This window comes from Zychaea mexicana (assembly GCF_025766255.1).
Source record: "Zychaea mexicana strain RSA 1403 chromosome Unknown BDB00scaffold_210, whole genome shotgun sequence".
In the NCBI taxonomy this organism is placed as follows: Eukaryota; Fungi; Mucoromycota; class Mucoromycetes; order Mucorales; family Lichtheimiaceae; genus Zychaea; species Zychaea mexicana.
In genome coordinates this window covers 35,784-48,023 of record NW_026516873.1, presented here as the reverse complement: position 1 = coordinate 48,023, position 12,240 = coordinate 35,784, and the positions used below count along the sequence as shown (strand labels likewise).

General features: G+C 41.3%; 4 protein-coding genes across 4 annotated transcripts; 1 reads left to right on the top strand and 3 right to left on the bottom strand.

Annotated features, from left to right (window-relative positions):
* Positions 1-3,529: 3,529 nt before the first annotated feature.
* On the top strand, positions 3,530-5,163 carry BDB00DRAFT_880050 (uncharacterized protein; the record flags this gene model as incomplete). The annotated part of the gene is made up of 9 exons (XM_053127942.1): positions 3,530-3,705; positions 3,796-3,892; positions 3,984-4,044; positions 4,143-4,281; positions 4,375-4,472; positions 4,560-4,577; positions 4,661-4,798; positions 4,904-4,966; positions 5,045-5,163. The coding sequence occupies 9 exons, from the start codon at positions 3,530-3,532 to the stop codon at positions 5,161-5,163; spliced, it is 909 nt and encodes a 302-aa protein (XP_052972506.1).
* On the bottom strand, positions 5,041-7,610 carry BDB00DRAFT_249730 (thiamine pyrophosphate enzyme, N-terminal TPP binding domain-containing protein). The gene is made up of 4 exons (XM_053116649.1): positions 6,823-7,610; positions 5,864-6,673; positions 5,445-5,751; positions 5,041-5,355 (listed from the first exon to the last, which is right to left on the bottom strand). The coding sequence occupies exons 1-4, from the start codon at positions 7,497-7,499 to the stop codon at positions 5,311-5,313; spliced, it is 1,839 nt and encodes a 612-aa protein (XP_052972505.1). The 5' UTR covers positions 7,500-7,610; the 3' UTR covers positions 5,041-5,310.
* A 4-nt stretch (positions 7,611-7,614) lies between these two features.
* Positions 7,615-9,714, bottom strand: BDB00DRAFT_862440 (CTLH/CRA C-terminal to lish motif domain-containing protein). The gene is made up of 6 exons (XM_053126064.1): positions 9,198-9,714; positions 8,833-9,089; positions 8,580-8,743; positions 8,357-8,519; positions 8,030-8,296; positions 7,615-7,969 (listed from the first exon to the last, which is right to left on the bottom strand). Exons 1-6 carry the CDS (start codon positions 9,372-9,374, stop codon positions 7,894-7,896), a joined length of 1,104 nt encoding a protein of 367 aa, XP_052972504.1. The 5' UTR covers positions 9,375-9,714; the 3' UTR covers positions 7,615-7,893.
* A 393-nt stretch (positions 9,715-10,107) lies between these two features.
* On the bottom strand, positions 10,108-11,548 carry BDB00DRAFT_862435 (uncharacterized protein). Its single transcript, XM_053126063.1, has 4 exons — positions 11,289-11,548; positions 11,087-11,213; positions 10,769-10,995; positions 10,108-10,657 (listed from the first exon to the last, which is right to left on the bottom strand). The coding sequence occupies exons 1-4, from the start codon at positions 11,341-11,343 to the stop codon at positions 10,338-10,340; spliced, it is 729 nt and encodes a 242-aa protein (XP_052972503.1). The 5' UTR covers positions 11,344-11,548; the 3' UTR covers positions 10,108-10,337.
* Between the last annotated feature and the right edge of the window lie 692 nt (positions 11,549-12,240).

Here is a 12,240-nt window from a genome sequence, read left to right as displayed (position 1 = left end):
TGGCAACTTTTGTTTATCCCTGCTTATGACAACGAAAACAACAGAGAGCAACAACCTTCAATCAAACCAAGAACAATACTGTCTGTTGGCAGATAACCTGTGGCTACCGATGTGGCGGCAATCACACACAAGAAGCAAAAGCGACAAGGAATTACGAGAGCTAGGCAATGCACGATATGATATGACGTTATCTTGGCGAACCAGAGTTATTACACCACATATACGGCGGGAATACTCATGGCATCAACAATTTAGGCGGCAACACAGGGTCAATCGATCTTACACTGTGTGACAGCACAAATCAAGCAGCAGCAAGGGCGGAAATGGTGACAAATCTACAGGGCAGCAAGGAGTACAAAACTCAAACGACAGAAAAAAGCAATATTGACGACACATTCGAAATGACAACAAGACCAAAGCTTTCATCAACAGTTGCAAGCTATAAAAAGGCAGAATTGACAACAAACGCGAGCGACATGAATCGCACAAAAGCAATGACAGCAAAAGGCAAAAGCATCAGCAAGATTTGGGTGAAACTGACAACATTTCACACGACCGTTTAGTGGATACAAAATAATAGTAAGTGTACAGTACGTGACTATTTGATCAGGCCAATACTTAATTAAACAGGGAATGATACTTATATACATCTCCTCTTAGTAAACAAGGCGGCAAAGGTGGCACAAAAAGTCGGCGATGAAGATTCATAAAAAACATCGGTATGTGCAGCAGGGATATCACGGACAGCAATGCTCAGAGCTTTTTGAACAAGCCAGTATTCATATTAGCCAGTATCCTTTCTGCTTTGGTGGGTCTATGTAACACGGTGGCAAATGAACAAGCAGCAGGCAGTGGCAGCAAAAACAAAAAAAACCGCCCAAGGGCATCAAACAAGACATTGCCTCTAAGGACAGTATCAGCAAGTGATTGATGGAACGACACGACGGCACTTTCACAATATCAATGGCCGAACGAAGCTGGCACGTCATCCATATACAACTGTCAAATATACAACAACAAGCAAGCAACGAACATTAAAGCGCGTCCGAAAACCACTACACGACGAGGGAAACAATCAAGGTCTCTTGATGCACAGAAGAACAAGACAAGACATGTGATCAAGATCTACACACTATGGACTTCCAAGCATACTCATTGGTTTACGGCAGCAATACAATCATTAGTAGGAGACTAACAGGTAATTTGAATGTCGATGATGTGAGGCTGAAACAGAAATATGATGCAATTAGTACCACTGGGAATACATACTTATCAAGCTCAAATGAATCTAGTAGTGAAAACAGCGACCAATGTAGCCGGGCATGATGCAGACAAGGAAGGACACTTGTTATCATCCTTTCCTTGTCATGCGTTGGCAGCAACAAGAAACATCACTAGAGAGAGATGGTGGCAGTCTCTATTCCAGTTGTGAATAATAGTGCAAATCAAAAAGGAGAACAATCACGTATAGTAGTATCGTGGTAAGGAAACCCAACGCACTTTATGCTCATTACTTTTGTAAACACTTGTGCTCACTGTGATTTTACTCTATCTTCTTTATTAGTGAAGGTCTCTTTCCACAAATCAAGATCCGCCAAAATTTACCCCTATTCTTTGTCTGACAGATTGCTAGTAAGTTATTTTCTATGTAATGATGGCCCCCCAAAAAAAGCAAGAAATCGAAAAAAAAAAAAAAGAGAACAGAAAAAAAAAGTAGTGTTAGTATAGTTTAAAAAAATATACAGTAATCAGCAAAACCAAGTCCGTGACACAAAACGCGAAGCTCAAGCCAATGTCAAGAAACGAAAAGGCGTCACTGACTTTTGATGGAGCACGAGGCCAAGAAGGCACACAAAAGAGGACATCAGTCGTATCATCGAATGGGCTTATTCATATCACACGCACAACAGCAGCGTTAAAACAAGTCTTGACAGATATGTTATACAAGCATATTCAGGAACCATCAACAAAACAAAGAGAAATCAACACGCAGAACAGCCAATTCTATTATCCACATCATACACAAAAACAACGTCAAGCCATGGCCAACACGAACACGCCATCAAATTAAACTGCACAGGACGAGCGAAGGGATTGGTAATATTGACAGTACGTACAAACAGAAAACAGCAACAGGTGCTCAAATTTCATCTAATCGTCACTATCTAACATAAAAAGCTCTTTGACGTTCATCTGTTTAGGCCTAAGACTATTTCCATCGCCAAAATAACCTCAACAATCATCAGTGCAAGACATAGATTCGAAGCATAGGAGTTCAACTTTCAAGTCGCAACTCAGGACAACGCCGTCTATGCAAAAGAGCGAAGTCAAGATGATCAACTAGGAAGTGCGAAAATATGGTTCGTGGCTCAAAAAAAAAACAACAGACAAACTGACGGTAATATGGGCTACTGAAAAATCGACAACACATCAAGACAGAAAGGCAGAACCAAGCAGCGAAGTGCCTGTACTAGTACTTTTGTATAGATCTTAAAAAAACAAGCAAAAAAAAACAAAAAAGAACAGGGGGCTATCATTACTTAGGACGTGAACTTACTAACAGCTGCAGGACTACACGACTCTTTTTTAAATACTCAAGTCAAAACATCACCTAGATTAGAAATGCATATATATATATAATTACAAATAAAGCTCTAAATTCAGTACAAACATAAATGATGTTTTTTTCAACGAAAAGAAAATCAGTGTTTGTAACCATATGTGAGTTTCCGAAGAACGACTGCCAAAGGCTCACCATGTATGTAGTATGTCAATACTGATATTAAATGAAAGCGAAAGGATTAGGAGCTAAAGTGTGGCTATATTTTCAAGTAAGGTACCTGCAACGCAACTCTTCTTCTGTATATCTCACAATACTTTGACATCATAAATTGCAAAGCAGTTATCCTGGGCTACATCGTTATACATAATGAGCCATAAAACTACACTTTGTACAAAGATGTTTGGATGTGAAGTAGTAGTCAGAGTAGCCTTCATAAGAGGTGACATTAGGAATGGAGCTATGATATCACTGTAAGAGGGCGATTTGTATGGTTATGATTTTCCCCTAAGAATCCAGTGAAACGACATATCTCAGAACGATGATGATCAATATGTTTCTCACGCAATCAATACTACCATGCTTTCTATGTAACAAAGCAAGAGAATGATTCCTACCATATCTACCACTTGCTCAGAAAATGAGAATGGGATTATATAATTACATCGCAAGAGTACCGTATAATAGAATACAGACTTCTTGCAATGGCTACTGTAGCAGCATGATGAACGTGCTGCTGTACATATTACGTGGTCTTTCAATCTGCTGTGTGTATTCATTTATGCAATCGCGAAAGCCATTTGTTCCCACAGTAGCGAAATAGACTAAGCTTCTTTCTATTATGTAAAAGTATCGAGAAGCATTTAGTTTGTTAAGCTCTCTCTCTTTCTTCTTCTTCCAAATTCGCTTGTTTAGCATTGATAACAGCTTATCGAATCCCATTTATACCTTCATACTACCAAGACCAAAATGACAGTTGGTGAAAAGCCTTTTGCAGGAAAAGTAGCAGTAATTACGGGAGCAAGCCGAAATATAGGTAAAGCGATAGCTACGGAGCTGGTTAACAAGGGAGCCAAGGTTATCATTGGAGATATCCTTGATTCCGAAGGAGACGTGACCGTGCGTGAGCTTAATGATCTTGCTGGGTTGGTATAAAGTCTATGAAATAGGAGAAAATATGTAAAAAAAATCGATATGATACGTTTGTTAATCACCTGATGGATTTACTATCAAAGCGATCAGGTTGCCGCTTACATCCATACCGATGTTACAAAGTATAGCAACAATGCCGCCCTTTTTCAGTTGGCCGAAAAACAGTTTGGTGGCGTTGATGTATGTATATATGCTTCTTAAATCACTGCAAAACAATCAACAGAGATCCTTGGTTATAACAACAGCGCATCTTTGTATTTCACTCTATAAGATTGCTATCTTTAACGCTGGAATTGGAAGCAATGCAAACACAATGTTTATGCCTCTTGATGGTACAGTACGCGTCGTCGATGACAGATACATAAATTACTCAAATATGAATTGTTTATGAGAGAAAATGCGATTTACTAACAGATGTCTGGTAATATAGATGAAATGGATGAGCGGATGATGGCAGTTAATACGACTGCAGTAATCAAGGGAAACAAAGTCGCTATGCTTCATCTTGCCAAACGAAATGGAGGCGTTATCATCAACATGGCATCAGCCGCTGGTCTTCGAGGAACACCGTAAGATTTTTTTTTTGTTGTTACTATTTTCCATCTGGTACTTTGAGATAATGATGATGATGATGGTTTTTATTTTAACTGTGAGAACATTAGAGCTGTAGGCATCTACTGTGCATCTAAATTCGGTGTTGTCGGATGGGTGCGCTCATGCGGGATTTACAATGCTGTTTGTAATGTTCGGGTGAATGCTGGTAAAGACTTTACATGACCTTTCATTAACAACAAATATGACCAAGCAGTTATTGTGTTTTCTTATACTCTTTTTCTTCAAACATTAGTATGCCCCACTTTTGTTGGTAAGCAGCGAGCTGTTTTATATTACTATTTACGCTATGCATTTAGTTTCCTCTAACCCTCTAACCCTGCTGGATTTCCATAGAAACCGAGCTTGCAGACGCTTTGGGTAATGCAGGCGATCAAGACCCGTTCGCTACGTTGGTTGAAAAATCACCAAAAGCTAAGGTGGAGACTGTTATTGAAACTGTATTAAAGTTTATCCAAGAGGAGGAACGTAACGGTAAGCATACAAGTTAGAAAGGACACGACTATTTTTCACAGCCTATAAGCTTGTTTTTCTGCGTTACTGATATTGGTTGCTTCGTACTCTTTCTGTAATATCCAGCTCAGACATTGGTTGTTCTTCCAGACGGTGTTATCAGTGACTATGATCAGCCAAATCCTTTTCGTATGAATTCTTTTCAGTCTTTTTTTTTTGTGTATGAGTAAACGATGTAAACACTAATAACGGTCACTCTATTCATAGCTGAAAGCCTTTCCAAGAATTACCCGGAGTACTTGGCGTCGGTGCAAACATACTCCAAAGAAGCCATTGCTTACTACAGAAAACGTCTCGCTGAAGCGCGAGAAAGATATGGAATATAAGACGAGAAGACGCACAACACCAAGAGAATACTGTATGCACTGTACACCACGTTGAAATATCAATGATGAAAATAAATAAATGAATTCCATGGTATAAGTAATCGGTGTGCTTTTCCAAATACTACAAAACTGTCTATAATAATCTGTTTATATCTTGGCCTTCTCATCCGACTTCTTCATCCAGCCGAATTCCTGTGTGTGTTTGAAAAGAAAGTGATCCGATCAGCAAAGTCTTTGCTTTTATACTTGAAACCTTTGTCTAGATAACAGATAGAACATACCAGCTTGGTTCTGCCTCCAGGCGCAATCATGACGTTAATTACACAAGCGTTGTCTTTGACAGCCAAAGCTTCGTTCAAGGCTTTGGCGAGCTGTACGCGATCCTTGACCAACCATCCTTTACCGCCAAATGCGGTCGATAACAGATCGTAACGTGTGTCGGGTAAAAGTGCTGTGGATGGCAGTGTTCCATCCCGTCGCGATTGCTCAAACTCTTCATTATCCAAACCGTGGTAGATACCGTTGTTGTTGATGACAAGAATAATAAGAGGAAGCTTTGATCGTACTGCAGTTTCAAGCTCCATAGCACTAAAACAAGAAAGAGGGAAACCATATAGCGCAACTTGTTCAGTCCTGTATTCTAATATGACCTGTCCGCATAATGATCAGAAAAATTAAAGAGAGAGAAAAGGTTCATTACCTGAAGCCAAATGCGGAATCGCCTACAATGGATACAACACGCTTCGATGGATAGTATTCTTGGGCTACGAAACAGTGACTTTTTGAGTTAAAATAGTAGGGATTCCCGGGGTGGGGGCAAACAGTCATAGTTCTATCAAACATCAGAATGAAAAACGATTCTCTACCTGCAATAGCATAGCCCATACCAACGCCCATGGTAGCAAAAGTTCCAGCATCCAAACGGTGGCGTGGCTCGTGGACATCAAAGAACGATCGAGCAATATCCATTGTGTTTGCTCCTTCGCTTACAAACACAACATCATTTGGGGGCAAAATATCCTTGATCACCGTGTATGCGGAATGATAATTCATGACAGCGTTGTCAGCTCCTGCCTTCTTGCGACTCGCCAAAGATTTGGCAACATTCTGCTTGACCTTGTCGAGCAATCCCGATACGTAAGCGTTGGTTGCAGGAACATGCGGCAGCGGCGATTGGCTGAGCAGCTGCGATACGACTGCTTGGATGTCGCCCACCAACGGCAATGTGTCAGCCCCGTTGTTTCCAGCTTCTTCGGGCAACACATCCACATGAATGAACTTTACAGAATTCGACCAACGTGGGGATTGGCCATAGTGCAAGATCCAGTTGAGTCTCGCACCCAGAAGAAGAACGACATCTGCGTCCTTGAGGGCCTTGGATCGGGCGGCAGCGACACAGAGGGGGTGGGTGTCGGAAATGAGACCCTTGGCCATAGGAGTTGGCAAGAATGGGATTTGCGTCTTGTCAATGAACTGGCGGATCTCATTTTCGGCTCGGGCATAGGCCGCTCTAAAGTTAGAAAATAAGGTTATGTCATCATCATCCGCATATGCAAGTAAATAAATAAATAAACAACTTTCATGTGGTAGTCACCCTTCCATTCTACACAACCACCTTTCCCCCCCCCCCCTTAAGAAAGACCTAATCAACCCGTTTACCCTTTTCCGACAATGATCAGTGGACTTTTGGCTTGGCGCAAAAGACCGATTGCTTGGGCGACACTTTGTGGATCCGCCAAAGTCTTTGGTGCAGCAGCAGGCAGAGCAGGGACGCTCTTTGAATACGAATCCACGAACCGATGGTCTTTGATTTTGTACTGGATAAAATCGGCCGGAAGGTCGACGTAAGTTGCACCGGGTCTACCAAACAAAGCAGCCCGCATTGCCTTTTCGACAGTAGCAGGGATCTTGTCTACAAATGCAGGTCGAGCGGCATACTTGCAGTAAGGCTTGCAAGCTTCGACTTGGTCGAGTTCTTGGAACGCACCCATATCCACTTGATCTGTATCCGATGACCCTGCCAACAGAACCATCGGCCAGCAGTTGACCTTGGCGTTTGCAACACCGGCCAAGGCGTGGATCACGCCGGGTCCTCCTACAGTCAAACACACGCCAGGTTGCCCGCTCAAGTAGCCGTACGCTGATGCAGCGTATGCGGCCGATTGCTCATTACGGAAGGCAAGAAAGCGGATTCCTGCAGCTATGCAAGCTTCGGCAACCTCAATGACAGGAATGCCAACAATGCCGAAAATGACCTTGACACCTTGGTGTTTTAAAGTAGCGGCAATAAGCTCGGCACCAGTAGCACTGGGGGGCGATGACTGTTGACTCGACATTGTGGTGAGTTTATTATTGAAAGGGAAAAAAAAGGGTTTGCGTGCGTGTGAAACGGCTTAATCAAAAGTATATGCACGCGGATGAAATAATACACGCTGAGGTCCAGAGTATAAAATCCCGATCCAACCGTTGCCACAATGACGCCATCCCGATGCCCTACTCAACTGACCGAATGAAAACGACATACGAGCGTCTTTATCTTTCTAACTTCTCCTTCTTTCATCATCCACAGACGAGAGCATATTTGATGAGCTGTCATAGTATGGTGTTCATGCTTGATGCAATGGGAGTAGGTTGATTGCTTTAGTAGTATGTCAGAGTAACCATGTAACTTCGTTGAGGATTCGTCAAATGATGGCTTGTTTATTATTATCATTGGTAGCTTTTTTGTTGTTAAAAATAAACCTGCACCGCTTGATCTGCTGCCGATTCGGAAGGACAGTATGGGCATTTGAACCGCATCGAGTTTCTATAGAAAGAAAAAGTGTCAACTCACACAAAGTGAAAAGTAATCCAATTAAACACTTGCCTTCCGTATCTGCTACTGCTACTTCTACTCAGACGCGTCAAACTTTCTCTGCAGATAACGTGACCACAGGGCATCATCATGGGTGGGTTCTCGTCTGTGGCCTGTTCTTTGCTGACAGGACATGCAAAGACGGAGTGGAAGCGCAGCTCGTCGGACAAGGGCAATTCGACCGGTAATTCGTCCTGTTGACTCCATTCTGTCTTTTTCATACTAATGATCTTGTACAATTTCATAATCACTGGAAGTGCTGTGGTACCGACAAGTACGCTATACAAGAGTAAGTTAGTATTCCTTCTTTTTCTCTACTAGTACGATTTCAAAGCATACCTTGCGTGCAATGGGCTTTCCGCACTCATATTGAGCAAAGAGCAAAAATCCTTTTGGAACTCATGGCAGATATCCATCCATAAAGTGGGTGAGCATAGATCTGCGTACGGAGAATTGCCCAAGTTTTGAAAGTAGATCATTGAAGTCATCATTCGCTGGATTTCTGTTCGTTTCATAGTGATTAGTATATACGTCTTTGAAAGCACACAAGCATTCTACTTACCAGCCATGTGCTTATCTGCAAAAGGGTCAAAGTATTGTCGGCTGTACGCAAGGGCGTCCATTGGCTTTTGCTGTGCGAGTAATTGTATAAAACGAAGTCGATGAAGATCAAATTCCAAGCTACTTCCGATTTTTACTAACTCATTATGATGTGTCCGTGCCCATCTTTGAGATATAACCGTGAATTAGTCTTATTGATTCTCCCTCTTTTTATTTTTACCATCGTATATAACGTGTCAAAGTAAAGAACATACTGTATGGCATTGCTGAGTTCATTATGATCTTCTAGCTCACGAAGGATCGTATACATGCGTTGGAACTCTTTCTTCAGCAACTCTGTTGTCAAGCGCAACTCGTCTTCTTCGTCAATACCGGCCTCCTGCATAAACGTATCACAAAGATCGAACTGGCCTTGTCGGATAAAATGGATCGCCAAAGCCCGACTCAGCAGGTATTCTTTACCAGAGAATGCTTCCGGGTTGGATATCACCGATAGATCTTGGGTGAAACGCTACATAGAATTCGGAAGGACAGATTGATCCGATTATTAAGTACACACACACACACACACACACATATACTACCATTTTCCCATCCAATCAACCTATTTGCTATTTACCTTCTCGATATCCTTGGAGAACTTGTTCACTGAGCCGTGAAACTTTTTTTGCACCTTGTAGAATTCCTTTGTATCCTTGCTTTTCTCCGTTATATCGTCATTTTTATTATGCGAGTCGCTGCTGTCTTTGCTATCTTTATAATATCGTGCGCGTGCAGTTGACTGTAACGTACTCATAGTATCCTTTATACTTGCAGGGTCTACAAAAAGCGGGTCATTGCACCCATTGTATAAAGAATACAATAGTTAAAAAAAATAGGTGTACTTTCTGCATAAGTTTCCCTCAACCCCAGCCATTACCTTTTTGAATGTTCTCTTTTGCTTGTCGTAAAAGATTGGATAAATCGTCAAGCCCCATAGATACTCCACTCTGCATTTTCGATTGCGCTTTTTGAATGTTGGTTGAATGGTTTAATAAATCCTCCATGACGTGTTTGGTATAATTGAATTGTAAAAGAGCAGAATATAAGAGCGTTATAGCACACATGGCATTACCACTTGGTTACTTTCAAAGTCAGCTGCATTTGGGGTGTGGCCACCAGAAAAAAGAATGTTGCTGCTGGTATACAGTAGCCTTATATTTCGCTAGCAACGCTTTAGACTACTGGCGTGCCTTAGTTAATTGAAATCCTAGAGTAGACGTTGGGTATCAAGCCAGTAGGAGCTCTGCATATTACGTAGAGAATAAGAATACTATTAATTAGGCGACGAATAGGTAATGAAGTGCACCAAGAAAACCGCGTCTCTTGTGTAAGATCCATCAGCATTAGTTCTGATTACAATACTGATATTGATACCTTAGCATTTGTATATCTAGCTTCTGAAAATAAGCTAGTATACCTGGTGAGCGGGCAGCAGATATGTGACCAAACAGTAAGATATGACCTGATTGGATGCAATTTTCAAAATACTTGGAAGAGGTTGATTCTGTTAAAGAAAAGCGAATGATTATATAATAATATAGTATAAAGGTAAATGATTCTCTACAAAAAAACTAGCGGGATGGGGATTATACACATACTTTATAGTTTTAACAATGTACAATAAAACACGCACGTTGGGGAATAATGATATGGAGATAATGTTGGTATACAGTACGATTCAGTGTTCTCTTGTTTAAACTGGATGCTTGGATATATTCTATTTCTGCCACTTTTCTCGTGCCATCGACTTGTATATGTGTCCATTCGGTTCTTGAAGTGATGTTGTGGATGATGATTCAGAGGAAGATGATAAAGATGAGGATCCTCCTGCCTTTTGTCCTCCTGCCGCAGATGATGAAGTTGTTGTTGTTGCTGCTGCTGCTGCTGCCGCCGTTGACGCCGATACAGAATCCAAAAGATGCATTGTCTCTGCTGCCGAGTAAACCACGCCACCCGTCGAAGAAATCATTCTGCCCATCAAGACCCTCACAACATTGTCGTACCAGTAAGATAGAATAGGAACTGCTTGTAGTAAGCCTAAGAATATGAAAATTGTTAGCTGATCTGCATGCCACAAATATGGGGTAGAAAAGAAACAAAAAACCATCACACGATAAGCATAGTAAAATGGTATAATATATACTGTACCTTCTAATGTCCAACTCTCTTTATGATACGCAATCTTTAATAACCCACTATCGACATCGGTTTCTTCAAAGTTGAGTGTGACAATGACAGGCAGCTGGAGTTGTACAAAGGGAAACAACCTGGGGCACAAGTTCTGAGTTAGGTACGCGACACATGTTTGACCATTAAAGCAGATGTTGGTAACAGTTGGTGGGGTTCTGTTTAATGCTTTCCAAAGAAGCAACACGCTGTAGAAAAAAAAAAGGCATTTAATGTTCTTCCTTGCTCTCTCTCAGATATAGTGTCCAAAAACAACGACAATGCAAAAACAAAACTCACTGTCGAATATTATATACACCGTTAGTGGCCAAGAGTGGGGATTCAAACGTAGCATCGTGGAAATAGTAATGATCGAGAATGCGTTTTTGTCGAGTGTCGTTATAAGAGAATAAATCTTCTACCACACCTACACTCAAAAAAAAGTTAAACCGGCTTGTTGGTACTTCACCTCCTACTTTTTTTATATCCTTGAGATAATTACGAGCAATAAGTTCATCGTAGGCATCGCTGTGCTTTGATCCACACTCTAAATCCATGATAATTCTGATCGAGTGATGGAGAATGAAATGTGAGACCCCGGGGTGGGGGTACTATAACTGCGTTATCGTTTTTGATCAAAGGAACGCAACCGGGATGCTAAAATAAGAGTATATCTTATTATAATGAATGAAAGAAGAGGGGCGTGTAGATGGTTTATTTCTTTTTTTCTTAATTCTAAAAGGAGAAAAGGACTTCTCCTGCTTTGTACTTTGGGCTGCACTTGCGCCCTGCTTCCACTCACTGTTGCATCTGGCACACCGGCCACTGACGTATCCTGTGTCACCCATTTCTACTCTTTTCTTCTCTTTTAGTCGCTGTATACTTGCATCTTTTTAAAAATAAAAATCGTTGTTCTCGATTCGACGCGTTATTATGCACTTTGGTTATTTTCTCTCTCACTCTCTCTGTGTGTGTGTGCGATTAGAGTCTCATATACTTGAACCTCCTCTTGCTGTAGGTTGTCCTTTTGAATGACCCCAGCAGCTCGATTCTGCAATGGTTTGTGGTAGTACAGCATAAGTCATGTTGCCAAAATTAAAAGTTTATGTTGCGAATATACCCTCATCTTTGTTCTTAAACTTTGAAAGCCTTTGATTCCGGCATCCACCGATCCCTTTTTTTTTATGTGAATCGCCTTTTAAAGGTTTTGCCCATCAATCGCTACAAGAATCCTAACAGCTGCTTGTGATACTGCACTTGCTATACACGGGGTCACCATAGTAACTTGCCAGTAACCATGGCAACCAGCTACAAGACGCTGTGATCCGTCGTTTTATTTTTTTTCCAAAATTTTATGCAGCTTAAGAAGGTGTCAAAACTGATGACGACGATATAGCAATTTTAAATGTGTTGGATCGGTGCGGATCGGACGCTTGCTATGTCTAAGACCATGA

What these genes read in the sequence shown, in the direction of transcription:
- BDB00DRAFT_249730 (XM_053116649.1), bottom strand. Translation starts at nt 7,499, where the DNA reads ATGTCGAGTCAACAGTCATCGCCCCCCAGTGCTACTGGTGCCGAGCTT. An exon ending in GATTCCGCATTTGGCTTCAG is followed by an intron (nt 5,752 to 5,863) that starts GTAATGAACCTT and finishes TTCTTGTTTTAG; the next exon opens with TGCTATGGAGCTTGAAACTG. An exon ending in CTGGAGGCAGAACCAAGCTG is followed by an intron (nt 5,356 to 5,444) that starts GTATGTTCTATC and finishes AAACACACACAG; the next exon opens with GAATTCGGCTGGATGAAGAA.
- BDB00DRAFT_862440 (XM_053126064.1), bottom strand. Translation starts at nt 9,374, where the DNA reads ATGAGTACGTTACAGTCAACTGCACGCGCACGATATTATAAAGATAGC. An exon ending in GAACTCAGCAATGCCATACA is followed by an intron (nt 8,744 to 8,832) that starts GTATGTTCTTTA and finishes TATATCTCAAAG; the next exon opens with ATGGGCACGGACACATCATA. An exon ending in AGCAGTAGCAGATACGGAAG is followed by an intron (nt 7,970 to 8,029) that starts GCAAGTGTTTAA and finishes TTCTTTCTATAG; the next exon opens with AAACTCGATGCGGTTCAAAT.
- BDB00DRAFT_862435 (XM_053126063.1), bottom strand. Translation starts at nt 11,343, where the DNA reads ATGGATTTAGAGTGTGGATCAAAGCACAGCGATGCCTACGATGAACTT. An exon ending in CTACGATGAACTTATTGCTC is followed by an intron (nt 11,214 to 11,288) that starts GTAATTATCTCA and finishes TTTTGAGTGTAG; the next exon opens with GTGTGGTAGAAGATTTATTC. An exon ending in GGTGTATATAATATTCGACA is followed by an intron (nt 10,996 to 11,086) that starts GTGAGTTTTGTT and finishes TTTTTTCTACAG; the next exon opens with CGTGTTGCTTCTTTGGAAAG.